General features: G+C 45.7%; 1 protein-coding gene across 1 annotated transcript in view; it reads left to right on the forward strand.

The window, feature by feature from the left end:
• The window catches only part of SPSB1 (splA/ryanodine receptor domain and SOCS box containing 1), a 46,426-nt gene extending 42,462 nt beyond the window's left edge, over positions 1–3,964 (forward strand). The window contains exon 3 of the mRNA XM_055000955.1: positions 1,685–3,964. Within this exon, the coding sequence (XP_054856930.1) occupies positions 1,685–1,812 (128 nt within the window). The 3' untranslated portion in view covers positions 1,813–3,964. The remainder of the gene's footprint in view (positions 1–1,684) is intronic.
• Positions 3,965–24,909: the final 20,945 nt, after the last annotated feature.

The following is a 24,909-nucleotide window of genomic DNA, read 5'->3' on the forward strand; positions in this document are numbered from 1 at the left end:
CTCCTTTGACTGGGCAGAGAGTGAATCTTCTAACACCTGTTAGAAGGTCCTTTATCTAGTGATGTCAGGAATTGAACTCGGGGCCTTCTGCATGCTAAGCAGGTGTGTTCACTGCCGGGCTTTTTTCCTGGGAAAAGAGGTGGTGGAACTCGCGACCGCACAGTCACTTTGGGTCAGCTGGAACGGGGGGGGGGGGAGTTTTTTAAAGTTTAAATTGCCCTCAGAGAAAATGGTCACATGGTCGGTGGCCCCGCCGCAGAGGGCAATCTAAACTCCCCTCTGTTGGGAGATCAGGGGGCGGGGCCACCGGCCATGTGACCATTTTCAAGAGGTGCCAGAACTCCATTCCACCATGTTCCCACTGAAAAAAAGCCCTGGTTCACTGAGTTATGGACTCCTCCTGGGAAGGAAGGGGAGCTGGAGAGAAGCATATGTTAAAGTGCACAGAAGCCACCTTTAGGCATTTGGTGTGCAAAACCAAGAATCAAAGATGCTAGATTGGGCCGGGGGGTGGTGGTGGTCTGGACCCGTGCGCTGGATTGTTGCCTAAAGCACAAAGACTTGCATTAAGGCCGTGTTTGTTGGGGTGTGGTGGGTGACTTCATTGGAGGGGCTGGGTACTGTGCAAGGCTGCGCTCTTTCTAAGTCTCAACTCGGCGTCCAGCTATCCTAGTGGTGGTACCAGGGAATGTTGAACTCTCGACATGGTGAAATTTATTTTTTTATTTATGCCATTTATAGTCCACCCTTCTCACTGAGACTCAAGGTGGATTACACAGTGTGAGATTAGTGCAGTCAATATCAAGGATATTTCCATAATGCCATAGGGTAAATAAACACAGCTTTACAAAGACGTAGCGTTGGCAAGAATCCAATACAGAGTTGAAGAAATGCTGAAACAGAACATAAGCAATTCTAGGATTGACATTTAGACCACATGAAGCACAAGTAGCTCATAGGAGCACATATTTCAAACAACAGATAGTACGTAAGGCAACATAGTGGTGAAGTCTATGATCCTTAACTCATTAGCGAAGCATCTGAGAGCCTCTCCCTGCAAAACAGTGAAATGAAGTGTTTTGACTAGAATCGGGGAAACCCTGGTTCAAATCCCCCTTTTGCCGTGAAAACTCCGTAGGTGACCTTGGGACACTCTCAGCCTAGCCTGCTTGCATCTCAGGGTGGGGTTGGCAAAGATAAAATGGAAGAGAGGGGAACAGTGTTATAACTGAGGAGTAAAGCCAAGTATAAATCACTTAATATTTATATACACACTTGTAAATTGTGCAAAACCCTGGCCTGGATTGCCCAGGCAAGCTGGATCTCATCAGATCTCGGAAGCTAAGCAGGGTTGGCATTGGTTAGTAGTTGGATGGGAGACCTCCATCGAAGACCAGGATTGCAGAGGCAAGCAATGGCAAACCACCTCTGTTAGTCTCTTGCCATGAAAACCCCAGCAGGGGTCGCCATAAGTTGCCCATGACTTCCAGTTTGCATCTGTGAAAAGGCTGTCAGGTGCATTACTACAAGACCTATTTTACTGTTGAGTCTGTTGAGGCCTATTGACTTGCCCAGAGCTATCCAGGACGTTCCCTCTTGGGTTGTGAACTTGGGTCTCTTGTTCAGAGAGAACAGCTTTGATTTCACAGCAAACTGTTTCTTGCTTGTCTCCTCTCTTCTGCAGCGGAACCTTTGCCTCTGATGGACCTTTGCCGGCGTTCTGTGCGCCTCGCGTTGGGCAAGGATCGGCTGAATGAAATTCCTGAGCTGCCGCTACCTGAATCCCTCAAGAGTTACCTTCTCTATCAGTGACCCCGTTGAGTGGACTGACTTGCACAAGAAATTGAGGGAAGTGGATTTGCATCTCTGGACAAATGGCCCACGTCCCCTGCACATACATCTGCTGGAACAAGCCTTTGGAAGATGCTGACGTGAAATCTGTTCCCCGTCCCTATGCAAAATCAAAGCGGCTGTTTTGAGAGAGTGGCTTACGCAAGTCTTGAGCAAGGGGCAGCCGATGCGGGGAGGAAGATAACAACCACCTGTGTTTCAAACAACTGACAAACCAGCAGAACCTTGCAATGCCATCTCTCGCCAGTTTCCGGCCATCGTCCAAGTGGCACTCTTGTTTGATTCCCCACTCTTACATTGGTTGAGGAGGGAACAGAATCTGGGGGGGAGACAGCAGATCAAATACCAGGTGCTAAGCATTTGCCACAGTGCAACTTGGTGCATCTTTACCTAAAGGATTACCCAAAACAGCCAATTTTTACCTAACACTTCAGTGGGCAAGACTATGAGAGAGAAAAATTCGCCATGTGGATACGTATTCATTCGGACAAAGACTGGTGTAAGCAGCCCTCGCTGTTACAAGGAGCATCTTTCCCTCTATCGTGCCCTCTGCTTGTTGGGATTTGTGTTGCCATTCCAGTTTGGTACTGACTGGAGGCCCAAAACCCAGATGCTGCCATTTTGACTGTTCTGTCTGGATATTCACTTGAACTTGCAATTCTGAGGGTTGGCACGAGAGCGTCTTCTAATGGTGCGCAGGTCCACTCTACTGAAGACATGGTTGTAGGCTATGAGGGCCCTGGGGTCAAACTTGCTCTTCTAGACTGCCTTCTTCATCTTTAAAGCTGGCCCCTGATTTTCTTCCACCCCTTACTCCATATTAGCTTTAACTGAGCAACTCATTGGGCCTAAAATAGTTTTAAAACTCAAGTGCCTGGGGCTTTCTTCTCCGTAAGTTCTACCATCTTTCAGGTGCACTCTTTGAGTCAACATTGTGTCTCGGTTCTTCTCTCTCCCACCATTGCAATGCGTGGCAAAACTTTGTCCTCCTTGGATTTAAAATCGTATTAAGAGGGAGAGAGGAAACTGATTCCCTGTAGTTATCTTGTTTCCATATTGCAGAGCCAAAGACAAGGTTGTTTGCATATTGGGCACTCCCTGTCTTGAAATATCACTGCCTTGCCACATAGCTGGACAGATCTCTAGCTGGCATTCAAGAGACCTGCACTGTGATTCTTCCAAGATACGGTTCTCCCCATACTTTATGTCCGATCAGGCTGTAAACTAGGTCTGAAATGCAGGTCAGCAGTAAAGGGCAGGGTTCTTGGTTAAATACAACTGTTCTAGTTTCTTGACCTGCATAGCCTTGGAAAAGGGAGGTGGGGGTATCTGTAGGAACACCAATTGGTACAGCATAGGGGCTTTCCACCACCAGGGGCACGCAAAGAGAATGCAGACTGTGCTCGAATTGAGGGATGCACACGTTGGTCTAGAAGAGCAACTTTTCCTTTCTCAAGCCATAGTTGTGGCTGCCCCAGTTTGTTAAACTTCTAAGCTGCCTTAGAGGGGTTAATTTTTTGCACATGGTTTTTTTTCTTCTCACGAGGGGAGGAAAACACACTTGAGTGTCTTTCACCAGATTTGTGTAGGGGGGGGGTGTCTTCTTTTTTTTATTCTGTACAGGTACAAATGAACTTGTTTGTTAGAAAATGTTTAATATATTTTGCCTTGGTTTGTAAAAAGGACTCTTTGGGTTTTTTTTGTTTTTAAGACAAGCTGCTGTAGGGAGTTAATCTTTGTTTTAAAGAAAGTTGCCTATTTTTTAATAAAGCACACAATGGTGCCAAGATCAGACTGGGGAGGGGAATTTGACCAGAGTCTTTTTAAAAGAAGAAACCTGTTACAGGGTGGGACACTTCAAATTGCACAAGGAGTTTTAAATGTGTACAGAGCCAAGAATTTTAATTGACGAGTCCTGCACACGTCTTCCATCACCTGGAATCGGTCACCTTACCTTGTGTTTCAGAGCCACCTTCTCTCCTTTTCACCTGTGTCTCCTGTTTAAACCCGTGGTGTGTTTGGCTTGTACAGTTTTTAAATGTCTCATTATTTCCCCCCTATTGACTATAGATCATCAGTAACCAAACTGAAAAAAAAATAAAGTTTATTAAATATTGAGAATCTGTGGTGTGTGTTCCAATTTATTGTGGTAATCTAAGTGAACTGTGAGTGTGTAGCACAGGTTGCTTCTTGACAACCTTGAGGAAAGAAATGAAGAACCAGTTCAAGCTTCTAGCCTCTAAATACAATCTCAGTGCTCGATTAAGTACTTGAGAAAGGGATTGCAGTGGGGTGGGGGAGACTCTTACCTTGCACATCTGCCGAAGCATCTGCCAAAGGAGTTCGGGAAGAGGTTTTGTCACCGCCACTTTATCTTCAAATCCTGTGAGGTAGGCTAGGCTAGGAGACTGAATAACGAGGTTGCAGGTAGCCATGGTGGTCCAAATCAAAATTTCAAAACCTATGTAGTGCCTTCTACAAAGGCCATTTTAGTTAGTTTTCATAAATTATTATGAACTTTTATTTTTGACTAGTCTACCGTGAAGCTTGCTACCAAAGTTTGAGGGCAGGCCATGGTTCATCGGTCAGTTGGCTTTGCATGTGCAAGAGTCAATCTCTAGGTAACAGGGCCTTTGGGAAAGACTCCATCTGAAGAACTTAGCGAGCTGCTGGCAGTAAAAATACTTGGCTAGACAAACCAATGACTTGCCCCAGTCACCAGAAGCTTCATGAAATCTATATTGATACATTGGCCCTCTCCGAGAGAAAAAAATAATCTGTCTGCCACTGGCGCCATTTGCTCAAATGGGCATGAATGCACCGAAGAAACGCCTTGTATTTCTTCCTAACTTGTGTGGCGAAATGAGTGTCTCTGCTTTCAACAGCTGCCTGCCAAAGTCCAATAGAACTTTACTAGACATGGAGAAAGCCTATACATAAATTCTGCAAGCTGCTGCAGCAAGAACTCTGGCAACAGAGGATACGCCTCAGCATTGGCACAACACGAATGGACTGGTTTGCAAAGACATGCACCCATAGACATGCATCCTGGGAAGCTTTTGTGCCTTAGATGTGCCAAGAGACTACCAGGAACCAGCTAATTGGCTATAGTGCAGGGGTCCCCACATGTTGCCTATGGGTACCGTAACACTTGCTGACAACTTTCCTGGCATCCCCAAGTATTTTCAGAAAGCGGGTGAGGTCAGGCTCATGCCCAGCAAGGCTTCTGATTAGCCATTGAAGATCTGATAGGCTGTGCACATTTTAAAAAGTCATTTCAGTGGGCAACTGCCCCCAGTGTTGGTTTTATTCTTACCTCCCTTTCCCAGTGTACTTTTAAAAATTACCTTTCTTCTGCATTGCATTTGGGTTTTGTATGTGTGAGTGAGTGCCGTTTCCTCCTTGCACATGTATTAAACAGAGCTGCCTGAAATGCTGGAGAGCTACTGTCAGTTAGGCATATTCTTACTCCCCGGCATTTTGCAGTTGGCATTGCCTCCTGCAGCAGCCATTTTGTGATTGCGCCTGCCACCTTGTGTCGCAATTCTTAAGGTGCCCGCAGGCTTGAAAAGATTGGGGACCCCTGCTGCAGCAGATAGCTTGATGAAAATATCCACCCAGTGTGTGTGACAGCAGTGAAAAAGGCAACCTACATACTGGGGATTATTAGGAAGCAGAGTTGAAAATAACCAATATGCTTCTGTAGAAGATCTGTAGTGTAGCCTTCATTGGCAGACTGCATTCAAGTCCTAGTTGCTGTATTTCACAGCTGTAAACTATGCAAAAGAGGGTCACTGAGAGGAAAGGTTGGAGTGCCTTTCCTATGAAGACTTTATGTGTGCATTATGTGCCATCAAGTTGCCAGCCACCCTATGAATGAAAGACCTCCAAAACGTCCTATCATTAACAGACTTGCTCAGATCCTGCAAACTGGAGGACGTGGCTTCTTTGATAGAGTCAAGCCATCTCATTTTAGGTCTTCCTCTTTTCCTAGCATTATTGACTGTTTCAGAGAATCTTGAATGAAAGACCTCCAAAATGTCCTATCATTAACAGACTTGCTCAGATCCTGCAAACTGGAGGACGTGGCTTCTTTGACTGAGTCAAGCCATCTTGTTTTAGGTCTCCCACTTTTCCTAGCATTATTGACTTTTCCAGAGGGGGGAAAAAGAGAGTGGGGAGGGGAAAGACATGATAGGAGATTATAAAATTATGTAATGCACGGGGAAAGCAGTTAAAGGGAGCTTTCCGTGCCTTTCTCCTTATATTAGAATTTACGCACCTGATGATGTTAATGGACAATGGACACAGGTCAAACAAAAGTAAATATTTCTTTACTTAGTGAGTAAATTGATGAATTCACCATCAGTGGTGGTAGCGATGGGCCTGAATATAGATGGCTTTAAAAGGGGCAGTGATTTGTGAAGTGACAGGTCCATCAATGGCTACAAGCCAGGGTGACCAAATTGGTCGGCTGCTGTGTGAAAAGCAGGACTCTAGGCTAGCTGGACCCCTGGTCTGAGTGTCTCTCTACACAAGACATCTTACACGGGGACGCTCAAGTGAAAGATCTTACACTTGATCTCCCATTGTGGATACGCATGCACTACTAAAGAGACAGAGTGCACTTGAATATAAGACCACACAAAGTAAGTCACTTGAGAGTCCCCGTGTAAGATGTCTTGTGCAGACAGGCTCTTTGTTAACAGGCCTTTCCTATGTCCAGACTGTAATTCCTTTTCCTACCTCTGCTTCTGCCTCCTAGGAGACCTCTGACCTGCCAACTCTGAAATAAGCGTGGCCGAGTCTGCGGGTGAGAATGCCACAGGTGGAATCAATCAGCCTAGGTTCCTGTTGGAGCAGGTAGCTGGATAGTTTGGGGGAGGGGGCTAGGAGGGGCACCTCCATCTCGGACCATATGTGGGCAAAACCAGTCCCCCCCCCCTCCATTCCAATCTCCTTCACGCTTCAGGATGGAATGCAAGTTTGGCACGGCCATAAACTGCCTCAGGAGGAGTTGGGGAGGGGGAGAGCATATTTTGTCCGTGCTGGCTTCCAGACACCCAAACAGACGCTGGGGCCAGCTCCGGAGAGCAGCTGTAATCAATGACCTCCTTGCTGTTGGGGGGGTGGTGTTTATGTACGTTGCTGGGCAACCAAGACAGGCCTAGTGCCAGCCGTGGGGGGAGCGGAGGAAGGCCAGACTGCGCAACTTGAGCAAAAGGCTGCGGCCTGCTCACTAGGCCTAACAGTAATGACAGGTTCCTTGGGGCCCAGGCCAGAATGCGATGCCAGTGGGCCTGGCCCTGCAGGTTGAGGGATGCGTTTCTTGAGAAAGCCTGTATCCCCTTGATCTGGTATCTGTAGGGTTGCAAACCTCCAGATGGTGGCTGGACATCTCCCAGAATTACAGGAAATCTTCAGGCCACAGAGATCAGTTGCCTTGGAGAAAATGGATGCTTTGGAGGGCGGACTTTATAGCATTATAACCCTGTGAAGTTCCTCCCCAAACCCTGCCCTCCTCAGCCTTCACCCCTCAAATCTCCAGGAATTTCACCCCCCTGGAGCTGGCAACCCTAGTGTGTCCAGGTATTTCTCCTTGGAAGCCTGCTTTCTGCCTTGCTTGGTCAGTCTGTGACACATCCTAAGCTGGCTCTAGAGTGCCGCTTGATGGATAAGGTTGCCAACGTCAGGTTGAGAAATTCCTGGAGATTTAGGAGATGGAGGCTGGGGAGAGGAGACCTCAGCTAGGGTCTGATGCCATAGAGTCCACCCTCCAAAGCAGCCATTTTCTCCAGGGGAGCTGATCTCTGTGGTCTGAAGATCAGCTGTAATTTTGGGAGATCTCCATGTACCACCTGGTGGTTGGCAACCTTGCCAATACCTTCCCATTTCTGTGGGGAAGCAAAATGCTGTTTTTCTGTAAACAAACCTGTACTAATTTTAGTAGTCCTTTCGCTGTAATTTGGATAGGTGGTCCAAATCCTAGCAAGCACGCGCACGCGCGCACACACACACACACACACACACAAAACTAAAATTGTCAACTCATTCCAAATGTTATGCATTTAATAACTTTAAGCCTGATGAACCTGCTAAGCAAACCTTTTATACAAACCTTTAATTTTATATGATGGTTTTCTCCTATAGTATTCTGGGAATAAGATGGCAAAGCTTCCGGGAACAATCAGGTTAAAATTCCTTGCATATGGTCACTTTACTTACCTATGTACTTTTCAGTTCCATATAGAGATGTGTCCAACCAGGCTTCTTCCATTCCCTCCGCCCACCCCCGCTTTTCCTCTGTGTATAAAAATCTTGCTGACTAATGCACTTCATTGCATTTGACCTGATGCTTAAGTGCACTCAAGGCCATGCAAATGTTCTGCTCCAATAAATGTGTTCACCTTTAAAGTGCTACAAGATCCTTTTTTTTGTTTTTCCAGTTCCCTGAGGAGAGGGAACTACCACACTAGTTTAACTATGTGTTGTATACATTGAAGATATCTTCGAATTCGTACACTGCCGTACAAATCTGCTTTGGACTTAAATTGTCTCTTGTACTTTGTTTGCAAAACTGCAAGTGGAGAAGCATGAAATCCAATTACTTGGATAAGAATTCACTTTAATTTCAGGCTGTATTGCTGATAACTTTGAAGAATTTTCCAAAAAGATCTAGATGCTAATAATAGCTCAAGCGAACCCACTTTTCATTTCTGATTAGTCTTGCTTATGTTGGCACCATCATGAACATGTTGCCTTGGAGTTGTTTGTTGATCTAGGACGCACAAAAGATTTCTCCAGCAGAATTAAAAGCAGCTTTGAAGGGGGTTCATTGAGGACTTTCGTTCCAAAAACATGGCCCTGAATGTGTGTGTACCTGCATCGTACCTATGCACAACCTTTCACCTTCCTGAAATTTACTTTTTGATATAGCGGGGTGTAAGCTTGTAACCCAGTTCTTTGAGGATGTACATGGTGATATATATTTACAGATTTCATATTCTGTCCTTCTGCCCAATCAGGGCCACAAAGGAGAATATGACTTCCAGCCATACAACTGCGTCTTTTCCAGCACAGACTATAGAGACTGCCCAGAGTTCAGGTACATACTTAAAAATTCTCTTTTGCTGCACCCTGTCCTAGGTAGTGGAATGGGTCATCATATATTCAAGACCCCTTGGTGAAAACTGTTTTAAGTGGGTAGCCATGTTGGTCTGCAGTAGAACAGCAGGATTGGAGTCCAGGAGCACCTTTGAGATCAACAAGATTTTTGGAGTGTAAACTTTTGAGAGTCGGAAGAAACATCTGAAGAAGGGAGCTTTGGCACTTGAAAGGTGAAAATCTTGTTGGTCTCTAAGGTGCTGCAGGACTCAAATCTTGGTGGAAACTAGTATCTTTTTCTTGACATGCTGCAGCGGATACATTTTCACAGAAGCGCTTTTCAGTCAAATGAGGCTAACTAGGTACTGGTAGTCTTGTCTTTAAGAATGGGTTTATAGAGCAGAAAGTTCAAAGAAAACTATTTGTTCTCCTGGAACGAAGAATAATTCCAGACAGGTAGCTGTATTAGTGTGTTACAGCAGAAATCAACAGATGTGGATAAGAGGTGTGCTTGCGTGTCTCTGTGATGGAAGTTGCAACGTTAATTCAAACAGCGACAGGGAAGAACTCTCAAAGTTTAGGAAGCTGCCTTAGATTGACTCAGACCATTGGTCCATCTTGCTCAGTGTGGCTGGCTTTCCTTGCCTTGTAGCCTGAAATACTTTAAACTGGAGATGCTCAGGCTTTGGACTTGAGAGACTTTGCATTACATGGAAAACTTAGGGTTTCTCTTTGCACCCTGTATCACTTCAGGCCATGGCAAGACACCCTGGAAGAATTGTTTTCTACACCAGCACTTTCCAAAATGTTGACGCCTGAGCAAGTGTTTCCAGATGGATCCTTCTACCGCACAACCCCAGAATGTTGCAAAGAATTCAGGAATATGTTTTTGAGAACTATTTATTGGCCATTGTGGTGCCAAATGCGAGAGGTAAGAAATAACAAAATGATGACCATTTTAATTCTTACCTTAGATGTTCTGCATCTTGAAACGTATCCAGTTTCTCTTTCCGTCAATGCAATCCTAAGCAGAGTTACACTCTTCCAAGTCGATGGAGGCCATTCAGAGGTCTCCTGGAAACTCCTCCTAACTAGAGGATACAGACAACGGCTTTCCCCTGTCCTTTTGTCCTGGCACGCAGTGAGGAAGTTCAAATCACCCTCCCTAGTTATGATTAGCATGCTTCTGTGAGTAGTTAGAGCACATGGCGCTAAGGGCTTTGTCCAACTGGAGTGCTACCTAGTCCAGAGCTGTCATTCCAGCAATGGCCAGCCAGGTACCTCTGAAAGCTCTTGAGCAGAATATGCAGGCAGAAGCATTCCCCTTTGTTGACGAGTGATTCCGCACACGTTGGATAATGCACTTTCAATGCACTTTATCAATCGTTTCAGGTGGATTTTTTGTTCCGCACACAAAAAAATCCATTCCAAATGATCTATAAAGAGGATTGGAAGTGCATTATCCAATGTATGCGGAATCACTCGACTATCCCCAGAATCTTATGTTGAGAGGTCTACAACTTTTGAAATGGAGGTTTCTTTTAGCTATCTGATGTTCCGGTTATCTCTGGATGTTTGTTTGTTTTTTTAAATGAAAAAAACCTGCAAACGTAGTGCCATCGCTGCAACTTTTAGTTATGAATTCCTTAAAAGAATTACACTTTGTGTGAAGTAAGCAGTTTCTTCCATCTGTTGATTTCCTGCTGAACAATTTTGTGGGAAACTCGAAGCTTCGGACATCTTTTATATTCTTGGGTGTGAAATTGGATCTCTAAAGATAAGTGGCAATAATTTCCAGGCTGTGTGAGGCAATGTTAGTGTGCTGAGGGAAATTAATGGAATAATTAAAGGTCCCTGAGCTTGCAGTGGAGGCGCCTGTTGCATCTCAGCATGGATCCCTGCTCTGCCTCCTCATCCACTTTCCACAAATAAATTCGATAGTGTGTCAGCATCAGATCATACAGCAAAATTTATCACAGACTTCTTCTCTGCAGATGGCTGAGTGTCTGCTTTGCATGCTTTGCATGCAAAAGTTCCCAGATTCAACCCCAGTTTACTTAGGCAAGTCCATTATTTGCTAAAGGCCCTGTAAAGCTGATTCTAGTCAGAGTAGACAATACTCATCTAGAAAAACTGATGACATGCCTCAATGGTATGCGGAATCACAGATGAAAAAGACAGGAGTTTTCTTGTTGCTTCTCTGCATGAGTATCAGGTCTGGCTTCTTTTCAATTAGGAGACATGCCTGAATGAACAATTAATGCTGAAGCAAAAGTGGAGGTTTCTTTTTTAGGGTCAACAGCTCCAGTTCTAAAAATCAGCTATGGATGGGGGGGATAAGAAGGAATCATGATGTTTTAATTGCTACCATAGAAACAGTGAGAAGGGGCCAGAGAGGAAAAACAGCTAGCAACAGAGCATGGTTGAGTTCCGGATCTGTCCAGGCTCCCATTTTGATTTACGAGTCACTTGCAGTCTCGTCCGCCCTTCAGACAGAAAACTATTTGAACCAGCTGCCAGATGTTTTGTCTGACTGTGTGTTTTACGGCTTGCTTACTGTTTAGTACAAACTGCTTGGAATTCAGTGCCCTGGCTCAGTCCATTCCTGTCTTCCTGCCCTCCCTCTGCCTGCTCTTTCTCCACTCCTAGTGCATGAATTTTGGACTGCAAGTTCACCATTATCAAGATACGCCAAGTTGTGAGCCAGTCTGTTCTGTTTTGCAAAGTTCCCCAAACACACACACAAGCTTAGGCGTTTGGGTGCTTTCTGCCCTCCTGTCTTTTTGATAAGCTGGCGACTCTTACGTTTAAATTGCATGAAATAAGATTTGTCCCAAGTTGTGGAAGTCTAGCAGAAGTAGCTTCGTGTCCTTTTGGCTTGCAGGATCTGGGGTCTCCTGCTGTTGATTCTACATGGCGTTGTCTAAAATACTATCTGAAAACTTGTACACAGCTGCTCGTGGTCCCTGCAGGCCTTCCCCCTCAAAAGAGCTCTGACTGTACAAAGGTTGCTGGATCCATATGTCTGGCCACCATTTGGAGCAGAGAGAAGCAATGCAATACTAGTAGGAAGATCCTGTGGGCTTCCAATCCACTGCAGGACGAAAGGAAATATTGCCACCGTCTCATGTTACTTGCAATAGAAAATTTGTTGCTGATGGAATTGGCCCGTATGTTTGAGCACAAAATTGTGCGTTGAGTGCGTTTTGAGTTGAGGGGGGCATGTGACTTGTGGAGAGGGGGAGCCTCTTTTGCTGGGCTTCTACCGGACTTTGGAAAGGGCCGTGGCTCAGCAGCAGAGCATCTGCTTGGCATGTAGAAGGTCCCTGGTTCAATCCTTGCCATCTCCAGTTAAAAGACCTGGCAGTAGGTGATGTGAAAGACCTCTGCCTGAGACCCCAGAGAGCAGCTGCCAGTCTGAGCAGACAATACTGACTCTGATGAACCAATGGTCTCAGCTTCATATGTTCACAAGTCCGTTAGATGGGATTTGGCACTTGAAATGTAGCTAAATTGGAGTAAGTTGCCAAGAAAGAGTTAGAGAAGCGAGTGGGCTCCAGGGGAATACATGCTGTTTGTTTTTGGGGGCAGGGAGGGGAAAGAAGTGTTTCCCAAAAGACAATGTTAAATGCACTGCCTAACTTTTCTTTTATAAGGTGTTCCCCCCCCCCCAAACTCTCAGCTGAAGAACTGGGTAGTATGAAAAATACAAAAAAATAATTTGCCTATAAGGGAAGAAAACTCAACAAGGATGGAAGGACAGACCAGGAGTGGATTCAGGCGTCGCTTCTCCCAAACCCATTCGATGCACATGGAGCAGATGGAAGCTTGTACAATTATGCTGCATGTTAAAAACATGCCTAGTCAGTCTGCAAAACGTTGCCAAAGTGGACATTGTGTTCAAACTCAGGATGCAGTTGCCAGAAGAATTGGGTTGGATTCAACCGGCATTTCCGCTGGGGAAATAAAGAGGAAGGTGGTCTCTTTAATCATGCTAAAAGGCTATGCTGGGGATAGGGGGGTTGCACAGACAAAAAAAAACACAAGGACTGAGCGCTTTAGTGAAGGAAGAACGTTGGGTGAGATTGGGAAAAGCTGAGTGGGTCCCACCTCTTTGTGTGTGCATGCATGCATGTGATTTGTTTTAATCTGACAGAAAAGAAAATATCCCTTCCTGTTTTGTTCCGTGGGTAGAACTTAGCTCCTAAGACAATTAACTTGTGATATCCAGCTGGGCAAAAATGTAGACTTCCTATAAAGGTATGTGTCGTTCTTACACCACTAGTTTGGTCATTTCCAGTCCATCTGCTGGGAGACATTAGTTTGCCATTAAGAATAACTTAAACAATTAGCTGCAAAAGATGCTGCCCATTGCAGCTCTGCATGATTTATGGTTCCCTTTGCCTCTCCTATCTGATGGCAATTCTGCCACATTGCAGGGTCAGCTGTGATTGGGTCACTCAGTCACACCTTTCAAACCAGACACCACCACAGACATATAGTTCAGCCATATCTCTGTGTTTACAAAAGTTCAATGCAGAATTGTACGGTCTGGCCTCTGAGGAGCCTGCCTGTTGCATCTCTGTATGAGTTATCATTCTGTGCGCGCCTCATTCCAGTTAGGAATGAACTCATGGACTTACACAGAGGCAAAAAGCAAGTCCTCCTTTGCACAGGCCGTTGTTCTCTCTGACTTCAAGGGATATACATTAACAGTGCAATCCTATGCAGAGTTACTTTAGTCTAAGCCAGTTGATTTCAATGGGCTTAGAATGGAGTAACTGTGGTTGGGATTGTCCTGTAAACGTATGTAATTCTAATTCAGATGTTTGAAAGTTTAGGGAAGCGTACCTAACCAGATGGGAGACAATGACCGCCTCCCCGCCCCCCGCCCCCCACTGCCATAATGTGAAAACCACCTGCAATCCTCTTTTAAACCTTGAGAAATAGACTGGAAGCCCTTTCTGGAGAGTACTGCTGTGTGATATTTATATAACAAGATGTTGTCTGGGTTTTTATGTTCTCACCAGCTCTGTGCTTTTGTTTCGAGCAAGCCTCCTGTTGACTGTTAGCGCTGAACTCTGACATCTGATGTCCTGAGAACAGGGTGTGTGATTTTTTTTTTTAAAAAAAGAAAAAATTAGGAAGTTGCTTGGCCCTGATCCCTTACTGCAGAGCTGTGCTGAAGCACTACCCAGTGATATCCCCTGAGAGAAATCCAACCAAAGCTTTCTAACAAATCACGGACATAGAGAAGTTTGCATATCTGGGAGACGGTCCAAAAGTGTCTTTAAAAATAGAAAGTGGAGCAATTCTTTACAAAATGGGGGGGAGTTACTTGTGAGATAAGGATATTTGCTAGCCAGTTTAATCGCCTGTGTGTAAACGGCAACTGAATTTAACTTGGCTCGAGGCCAGTTCACAGGCCTAAACTATCAAGTTAGGGGACATGCGTTATTAATCTGGATAGAGCTGAGCGGGCCAGTGCCAGGTTTTTGTAGGCCTTTTGTCAAGTAAGCCCCAGTCCCTCCAAGTGGCATAGGGTGGGGCTAAGTAAGATTGGTGGCGGTGGAGAATGCCCTCAAGTCATAGCTGACTTATGGTGACCCCTGGTGGGGTTTTCATGGCAAGAGACTAACAGAGGTGGTTTGCCATTGCCTGCCTTTACCACCCTGGTCTTTGTTGGAGGTCTCCCATCCAATTACTAACCAAGACCGACCCTGCTTAGCTTCTAAGATCTGATGAGATCAAGCTCACCTGGATTGGTGGGGTATAAAAGCATGTTTTCTATCAGGTACTAGGAGATGGCTGCTACGGTTGCCAACTTCAGCTTGGAAAATCCTGAAGATGTGGGGGTGGAGTCAGGGCAGGGTGGAGGAAAGGGAGCTTAGCAGGATGTGATTCCATAAGTCTACTTGACAACACAGCCATGTTCTCCAGAGGGACAGGTCTCTGAAGTCTGGAGGGGTCATGGCCTAGTGGTAGACAATCTGCTTGGTATGCAGAAGTTCCCAGGTGCAACCTCGGCATCACCAGGTGAGAGGTAATATGAAAATCCTCTATCTGGGCTACTGACTTTGATGAACTGATGGTATGACTTGGCACGAGGCAGTTTCATATGTGTGCGAGTGGAAATTCTGGAAGGACTCCAGGCCCCAGCTGGAGGTTGGCAACCCTAGGCTGCCCCAGAAGTGTTTGCAGCATCATAGCTCCTGGGTGGAAGCGGACAGGCCAGCGCATTTAAGCTACAAGTTATTTATCCAGAACGTTTTTATTCTGCCCTGCATGACCGTGCCCACCCGCAACACCAGCCCTGCATTTTGCTTGCTTTGTGTGTGATGGTTGTAACCACAGCTGGCTCTTGTGACCTTGTCGCCACTCCTTGAGTCCCAGGATGGTCAGGAGGACAGCAGGTATATAAACACTTAAATAAAATAGCATGTCTCCCCACCTCCCATTGCTCATGGGCGAACGATAATGTGCTTTCATCAGTTTTCTCTCACAAAAAGTAGGTGAAAGAGAGAGGGGAGAACAAAAAACAAGCCCTGAGGTCTATTTTTATTGAAGGCTGAGTCAGTGGGCTGCCCAAACCTCTTCATAACAAAGATTATTAGTTTGGATCTAGAGATGGGCATGAACCGGGAAAATTCTGAACTGTGTGGTTCGTGGTTCATCACGTTTCACGAACCGCACACCATGAACTTGCCCCAGTTTGCGAACCATTTAGTTCGGTTCGTGAAAACATCAGTTCCAGGTCAGCAGGTCTGCAGAGAGCCCATCCCCCCATTGCCTAGGAAATTGATTGATCAGCGCCAGGTTGTCTGCAGTGACGAACGGAAATATGAACCAAATGAACCGGGCTAAAATTGGTCATGGTTCGTGGGAAATGAGCTCCCTCGAACAGGCAGTTCGCAAACCATGAACCAGCCAGGTTCCTGACGAACTTCGGTTCATATTTTAGTTCTTGCCTGCCTCTCAGGAGGTGGTGGTGATGGATATTTGCCACTTCCTATTCCCACAGATCTCCAACCTTCCTTGCTATTCCTGAGCGTCTCTATCCCGGCTGGATGGGACATTTGGGGACTGCAAAGGTTTAAAAGGAGGCCCAAAAGTCAGGCTCCGTGGATGGAAATCCCTTCTAATTGCAAACATCTCTATTGGATCCAACCCAATATGCTAATTTCAAACTTTTATCAGTAGGTTTTGGCCAGTAACCTTTTCAGCCTCACCTACTTCACAGGAGTATCGTAGGGAAGAAACTGGGCTGGGATCTCTGTATGCCAGTTTGTTCTGTTTGGGAAACGCATGAGATAAAGTACAATGGATTCATTCATTAATGAGCGTTGCACAGCCAGTGGATTGGTACTGCCTTATCTTCTGCAACTGCTTAATATATTTTTGTCGCCCTCCCGCCACTCCCCTGGGGTCATCAACTTTTTGGCACCGATTGGAAAGCAAGAGGAGTTCCTCTGTTCTCTTGGTTGCTGGGTGGATTGTGCTGAGTCGCCACTGAGAACGGGAGGCCAAGACTAGCCAGGAAGCTGGATCGGCACCAGCTGTCTCAAGAATTTCCCTCCCTTGCTGGCAGCTGGATTTGCAGAAGAGAATCACTTTTGCATGTGTAAATGGGGGGAAGCGGTGGAGAGATGGCAGGGGGAGAGACTCTAATGGAATATATGAATTATCCAGGTAGCACCTGGCAGGAGGCAGGCAGCTGCCATGCCATGCACAAAACAAAATAGACAACAATATCTTTCCCAGGTTTGCAGAAGAAGAAAGGTTAAAGATTGGACAAAGAGGGGTGGCAGAATCTCAAGCTATCTACCTCCTGCTCGCCGGCACTGGTTAGAAGTTGGTTTCTCTCCTTTTCATGGGAGGTTCTTTAGATTCTCAGTGATCTTCAGGTCTGAGCCCCCCAAAAGCTGAAGCATATCAAGGCGGCTGTTGTGTGCTGAGCTGGACCCCAACAAAGAGCCACTTATGTGCTTACTGAGGGACTATGTACAAAACAGGTATCTGGAAGATCCAGGGTAAAATGCAGAATCTGTAGAGACATAAGAAAGTGCTGGCTTATTTCCATCTTGTCTTTGGGTCCCGCTTGCTCCTGAGTCCTTGAGATGAAACAGCAATGGGCGACTGCCTGAAAAGCATGGTGTCCCTTGCTGCTGCTGTAAAACATGCCGATGGAAAATGCAGTCAACGCCTTTAAATATGTCCTCCCCACCAGCACTCACACACCAGGGTAGCCTTTTCAAAGTCACCAAAATGACTTATTTGGAGTAGACATGGGCATGAAACGGGGAAAAACCTGGGTTTTGTCACGATCCACAAATCTCGAATTACAAAATTTCATGAAATTGACACATTTGTCAAAACAATTTGCTAGTTTCGTGATTTGTCAGAACCCGGGGCATTTCAACAGCAAGAGTGAGCCCTCAAAAGAGCAGAGAAAGAATTGAGAAGAAACAAAGACAAGCAAATTTAAAAAAGGGGAGGGCTAGGTCCCAGAGCCAGGCTAAGGCCTGAGACTAGAGTGGGGTGGGGTGGAGGAAAAAAGGGACCCTCACCCAAAGACCTTCCTACAACAAGGCCAAGAGCTGGAAATTAGAGGCTTCTTTTAGTCTCTTCTAAAGCAGCAACAGCGAAAAGCACAATCCCAAATCCTTCCACACACTCTCTCACTCTAATCCCAGCAACAGGTCCTCCTCCCTCTCCCTCTGTCTACTGAGACTGAAACAGGAGGCAGAGAGAGGTGCCTTTTATAAAAAATGCTGACATAGAGCAGAACAGGAGGTCTGTGGTTGGCTGACAGACCTGCCTAACAGGGTTTGGAGGGGTGAGATTTTGTGCCCATGGCTACAAAAGGCCCACCTCCTTGGTTGCCTAGGGGATTGGCCACCAGCTCCTGGCTGTATAGGGCAGAATGGAAGCTCTCCAGATGGCTAGGAGAGCTGTCAGTCAAGGGTAAGTGGGCTATGATTGGGGCTTCCAATGGCAACAAAAGTTCTGGGCCCATTGTTGCCTAGGGAATCAATGGATCGGCTCCAGCCTGTCTGAAATTACAAATAGTTCACAAAGCTAACAAAGCAGGCCAAAAAGTCGTGAATTTTGTGATAATTTTGTGATAAATTCAAATGTCCTCAAATTCAAATTTATTACGGTCAATTGACCAGCAATGACAATAAAAGGAAAGTATCACAAATACAAACCACAGTTCCTGTCTACACAAGAGATCTAGTTAAAACTATATTCATACTCTGCAAATAATATATCCTAAAAAATAGAGCTATCTTCAGTCTCTCCTCTTGTTAAAAACTTCTGCTTGTTTATAGCCAAAAAGCAATATTTTGTTACTGCCGAGGTTACAGTCTTCTTAGTATCTTCCAGCAAATATTTCAGCAGCACAGAATCTACAGATTTCAAATGATTATCCAGAGGTTTAAAATTGGAGAGTAATGGATATATTAACTGCTGTCTCTCTCTGGTATACAACTTACAACGTAAAAGAATAGGAGCAACAGTTTCAACTTCCTTCTTTAAGCATATACAACATCTTTGATGGATAGGCCTGCAATATATTGGAAGGGAAGGCATCAAAATATGCTCTAGAAAAGGCCCATCTCTTCTTTAGATGCGTGATGCTAGAGAGATATGGGGCTGCTGCAAATCCAGACCACGATTTTAAACTACTATCCATGCTAGGTGAGAGTGCTCCGTCAGTTTGAACCTCTATGTCAACCAAACATTGTTCAACCATAGATTGGGCTTTACTTAAACCCATTTCCAAAAGATTTTCCAGGGATAACCCAATTGTTCTCAATTTATCCATTAGTCTAATAGACCAATCAGGATAGGGAGCGGAAGCTAGATATAAAGGGATCAGTCCCGTAGGCTTTAGGTGGATTCTTAACCAATAACAGATTGCAACTGTCCAGATATTCAGTTCTCCTCTTGGCATCCCTGCCTCTTGTCTTAGGGCCACATTAGGTGTACATTTTGATACATTGAACAGTGTCCTGAGAAATTAAGATTGTACTTTCTCTAGCTCCATGTAATTGTTATTGCTACTTACGATTACTTGCCTCCCGTAAATTGGGTCAATACTTTAGCAGAGAAGAGCTTTAAAGCTGCCGGGACTAAACCTGAACCTTCATTTCTGAAGAATCTAAGAGCAGAACCACAAGTGACAAAAGGCACAGATTGGACACTTGTCTGCTTCCCTCAAGTTTTGATGGGAACTGTAGGCATCCTGGTCTCGCAGCTTCGCTCTCTGACTGCTGTCCAATGGACTTTTCAACTGTCACTTGTCCAACATTCTGCCAAGCTGCCTACATTTCCCATCAAAACTTGAGGGAAGCAGACAAGTGTCCAATCTGTGCCTTTTGTCACTTGTGGTTCTGCTCTTAGGATGGTGTTGGCACTTCTCTCTGCTGTGGTGGTTATAGATGTTAGGTGGGCTGATGGACTGCCATTATATGTAAAGGCTACCCCCAAATATTTACTTGTTCAATGTTCTGACCATTGATTTTCCATTTGTATTTCTTATATGCTCTACTGAAATGTATAATCTTCGTTTTTGAGTAACTTACAGTTAGTAGTTCATCATCACATTGTTTTATAAATGTCTTCAAAGCGCGTTTTAACCCAATTTTAGTTTGTGAGATGAGAATGGCATCATCCGCATACATAAGTATTGGTACAGGTCTCCTTCCCGCAAGGTTAGGGGCATGTACATCTATCCCTTGTCGACACTGTATCAATGAGTTTATATAAATATTAAATAAAAAGGGGGCCAGAAGACAACCTTGTCTAACTCCTTTTTGTGAGGGGATACGTCTGGTTAGCTTACCTTCACAGTTATATCTAATCTGCAATTGAGTCTTCTCATGTAATTTGCTTATCAGAAGTAGGAGCCTTTTATCTATGGTTGAACTTCCTAATTTTGCCCAGAGCCTGCCTTGTGACGCCGTATCAAAAGCCACCTTAAGGTCAACAAATGCAACAAATAAGGATCTCTTAGCTGATCTTACATACTTTTGGATGAAATAATCTAAAATCAGGCAGTGGTCCAGAGTTGAACGACCTTGCATGAACCCTGCTTGCTCCATTTCTAAATACTTCTCTTGATCTAGCCAACTGTATAGTTTCATACACAGATGTTTAGTATACAGTTTACAGATAATATTTAAGAGACTAATTGGTCTGTAATAATTTCGTGATAACTGCGGCCCCACAAAACACGGTTTCGCTTCACACGAAACAGCCCATTTCGTGACGTTGTGTATTCCAATTCATGCCCATGTCTAATTTGGAGCATGCCTTCTTATTAGCATGACCTTTTTCCTAGTGGGGCCTCTCTTTTTTTAATTACTGTGTGGCAAGCTAGAATTTAATTGTTGAAGCTTCCCATCCTGTCTTGAGGCAGGGAACTTCACCTGTTGAATTTTGACCTGTTTTGCTCTGCTAGAGCTCCCCTCTCCTCCACCCTGAGAATGAAGTGGACCAAGAGTGGCTGAGAGAAATCCCAGCTTAAGTGTGGGTTATAATATTGGTGGTAAGCCTTTACTTCTTATTCCAATATGTGCAGTTTTATTTTATTTTTATTTATTTATGTCATTTATAGTCCGCCTTTCTCACTGAGACTCAAGGCGGATTACGCAGTGTGAGATTAGTACAGTGAATATCAAGGACTTTTCCGTAAACAATGCCATAGGGTAAATAAACACAAGTTTGCAAAGACATAACATTAGCAGAAATCCAATACAGATACAGAGAAATGCCGAAACAGAGCATAAGCAATTCTAAGACTGACATTAGACAACATAGAACTAGCTAGTAGGGTCATACTTGAAGCAAGCTTCAAGGGCAATACTTGAAGTAGCACATAGGAGCACATACTTAAGTTGAAAACATAAATGAAATTTAACCAAAAGGAGAAGTTCTCTCTCTAATTCTTTTTAAAAATGATGTCAGAGCACAATCCCACAGCCATGGGTGGCTGCGGAGTCACCCCAAATGAATGATATTTCGGTAATGAGTTCCTGTTTGGATTGGTCCTTCTTCAGGTGGCCACACAAGTGAATTTCCTAACAGCACAGCCACACAGCCTGAGAGGGCAGACTGGGGCTAGGTCTAGGAATCCGTTTATGGTGGGAGAGACACAGCAGCATAAAGCAGATTCCTGGCCCGGAGGATGCAGCTGTATCCCCTTTGGAGCATACAGCCTCTTACGGATGTGACACTCCCTTTTACACACCCGTGGCGGCTGATTCCCTCTGAAACTCTCCTTGGACAGGAGAAGGACCGCAAGAGCTGAATGAGAGTTGCCTCAGGTGCCTGTAAAAGCTTGGGGCCCCCATAAGGAATTCTGCTGAGCCGTGAGCCCCTTTAGAGCCTCCATCTTTTCTTTCGGCAGGATGTGCTGCCAGCGGCCTGCATCCGGCTGAAAAGAGAACAGGGCTTCGGCCTCTCTTTGTATGGGAAGAGCAGCCAGACAGGAAGGCGCAAAAGCCATACGGCAGCAGAGAAGCTCCCTCCATAGTGCGCTGCTAACTCTTGGCTTTGTTCCTCGCTGTGGGTGCCACACCTCCTGGTGGTGCCAGCCCTGTGTGTTCCCTGCCCCTGACTTCACAGTGCTCTAGAGTTGCCATCCTCCGAGCGGTGGCTGGAGATCTCTCAGAATTACATCTGATCTCCAGCTGACAGAGATCAGTTCCCTTGGAAAAAAGACTGCCTTGGAAGGTGGACTCTGTGGCATTATACCGTACTGAGGTCCGCCCCTTTCTCAAAACCCACCCTCCACAGGCTCCACCCCCAGAAATTTCCCTACCCAGAGCTGGTATCCTTACAGTACTTGCAGTTTAGCAAGTTCCATGTTGCTGCTTAAAGATTATTATTATTATTATCAGGGCTTTTTTTCTGGGAAAAGAGGTGGTGGAACTCAGTGGGTTGTCCTCAGAGAAAATGGTCACATGGCTTGTGGCCCCGCCCCCTGATCTCCAGACAGAGGGGAGTTGAGATTGCCCTCCGCGCCGCCAAGTGGCGCGGAGGGCAATCTCAACTCACCTCTGTCTGGAGATCAGGGGGCGGGGCCACAAGCCATGTGACCATTTTCAAGAGGTTCCGGAACTCCGTTCCCCCGCGTTCCCCCTGAAAAAAGCCATTATTATTATTATTATTATTATTATTATTACTACTACTACTACTACTACTACTACTACTACTACTACTACTACTACTACCCCGCCCTCCCCACAAGCAAGCTCAGGGCGGGTCACAACAGAAGATAAAATATACAAAATAAAATCACAATCAATTAACACAGCTTTCTAATAAAACACCTGCTCACCGTATAAAAACCATATAACATCTGACGGAGATGGGGGTGCGGCTTAACCATGCGTGATCACTCATATATGGGGGGAAGATGGTCAATACCCCCTACAGACATAGAGGAGACCGGGAGAGAGGCTCATTTGGTGGAAACCCTGATGGCCTCAACTATATGCCTGGTGGAACATCTCCGTCTTACAGGCCCGCCTGAAGGAGACAAGATTTTGGCGGGCCCGGGTGTCCTCAGACAGAGAGCTCCACCAGGTTGGGGCCAGGACCAAAAAGGCCCTGGCCATGGTTGAGGCCAATTGAGCCTCCCTGGGGCCAGGGACTACCAGTAGGTGCTTACCAGCTGATCTCAGCACCCTCTGGGGAGTATATGGGAAGAGACGGTCCCTCAGGTATGCTGGTCCCAGTCCGTTTAGGGCTTTATAGGTTAATACCTATAGATTTTAATTAACTTAATAGGTTAATTAAAGATGGGCCCCAGTCTAGAAGGGCTGAAGATCTCTGATCTAGATTAGCATGGGTGTACTCTGACTGGCTGTCCTGGGGCTTCCCTGATACAAACTTTTTTAACTAGTGGTGTTCTCTGGGATCTTCTGCCTACCCAAGCTGGCACTCGGCCACTGAACCCATTCACAAAGAAACTTCTGAAATTCACCCCAGATCTTTGCAGTACTTCACTGGCAGTAATGAGGCAATGGCACTCTGCACATGTTCTGAGGCATGTAGAGAAGGGAGAAGGAACAAGATAATAAAAGGATGGAAGGGTAGCAGATAGAATTGCCAGCTCTGGGTTGGGAAATTCTTGGAGATTTGGGGGTGGAGCCGGGGGGGGCAAGCACCTCAGCAGGGTGTAAGGCCATAAGGCCACCCTCTAAAGCAGCCATTTTCTCCTGGGGAACTGATCTCTGGCTAATTCTGCACACATTGGATAATGCACGTTCAATGCACTTTATCAATCGTTTGAGGTGGATTTTTTGTTCCGCACACGAAAAAAATCCGTTCCAAATGATCTATAAAGAGGATTGGAAGTGCATTATCCAACATGTGCGGAATCAGCCAATGTCATCTGGAGATCGGTAGAAATCCCAGGAGATCTAGAAGCCCATAGGCAAATGCAGTTGTTAGTGATGCATATTCCTGCTTTTCTTTTTTTCAGCAGTGTGCTTTAATTGCAAAATGCTTCAGGCCGGCACCCGGACTTCAAGCTGCCACAATAGCAATACTGTGAATCCACAAAGTACGCGCCCCTTCCAGAATAGCCAGATGATGTTTGCATCAAAAGAACTCCCGAGGAGCAAAGGCTCAAAAGGTAAACTGGAGTGAGGCTATTATTCAGGTTTGCCATGCATCATTTCCCCCCCCCACCCCTAAATAAATAATTCCTAGTTGAGTATGGCATTGTCTCCAGTGGCCTATTGTTCCCACACCATGTTGTAGTTTGACACATTTCCCCCCAGTGAGACAGAACTCTGGGGCATCCTAATGTTGGCACCCGAAGCAGCGTCAGAAGTCCACATGTCTTTTTCTCCGTTTTTTTCATTCTCCTGCGCAAAGGGGAAAGGACGGGCAATGCTGGCAGCTGACACCTTTCCAGCAGCCGCTCTTTCTTTCTCGCTGCACCCGCCCTGCACAGTGCTGGAAATTCTGGAATGACAGCTGTGCTGCGAGTGTTGGCTGGCAGGTGGGCTAAGGCCCATGAGACGGAGCGAGCCTGCCTGGGCGGCATCCATTTGTTCAGATCAAAGAGTGACGGGGTTTGGAGCAAAGGGTGAGTAATCTCTTTCCACTCCCATAACACTGATGAAGCGTTCTTGCTCAAGGAAGTCCTCTGGGCTGTCCAGCTGCCTCATAATCTGCCATGCAATAACTTTGGCTCATCCAAGGAGAGGAAGAAAGGGACAGCAGAGGAATTTCAGGGTGCCGAATGCTGAAGATGTAAGACAGTGACACTGCCGAAGACCTTCCTCCTTTTAGATGGTTTAGGGTTAGGGCCCCTCTCTGCTTGCAGTGCCCTATACTCACTCACTTTACAGCAGTTTATCCTGTGCCAGCATCAGAAGCACAGCATGTTTGCAAATTGACCGTAACAATTTTTCTAAACCACGCTAATAGAATGAGCGTCTGAATCTGGGAAGATTGTCGCGTTGATAAAAGAGGTGGTGTTTCCCTTGCCTTTTGTTCATTCCAGAACAAAATAGCCACAGCTGCCCATCTTTGGTGCCTTGACTTTGGAGTAAGGCTTGTGAGCTGCCGGGGACAGCTGCCAGAAAATTGGCTGCCCCTAGTACATAAGGGCTGCTGAAAGGATGTGCCGTCACTGACGCATATTCAATATAGGAGGTATGCCAGCTAGATTTGGTATGCCACCAAATGGAGCACCGGAACTGAGAGCCCAACAAGACAATATTCCCTCCCCATGGACGCACACTGCAGGGGTGATGGTGGGTGGCCAAGTGAGAGAGCCACTGGTGGTGTAGTAGTTAGAGTGTCAGACTAAGATCGGAGAGACCCAGACTGGAATTCCTGTTCTGTTGCGGGTCAGGGCAGACTTTTTTGATCTTCCTTGAACAATATATCTGACTCAGGGCAACACAGCTTCATTCTGGAGCCATC

This window comes from Eublepharis macularius, chromosome 17 (assembly GCF_028583425.1).
Source record: "Eublepharis macularius isolate TG4126 chromosome 17, MPM_Emac_v1.0, whole genome shotgun sequence".
NCBI lineage: Eukaryota > Metazoa > Chordata > Lepidosauria > Squamata > Eublepharidae > Eublepharis > Eublepharis macularius.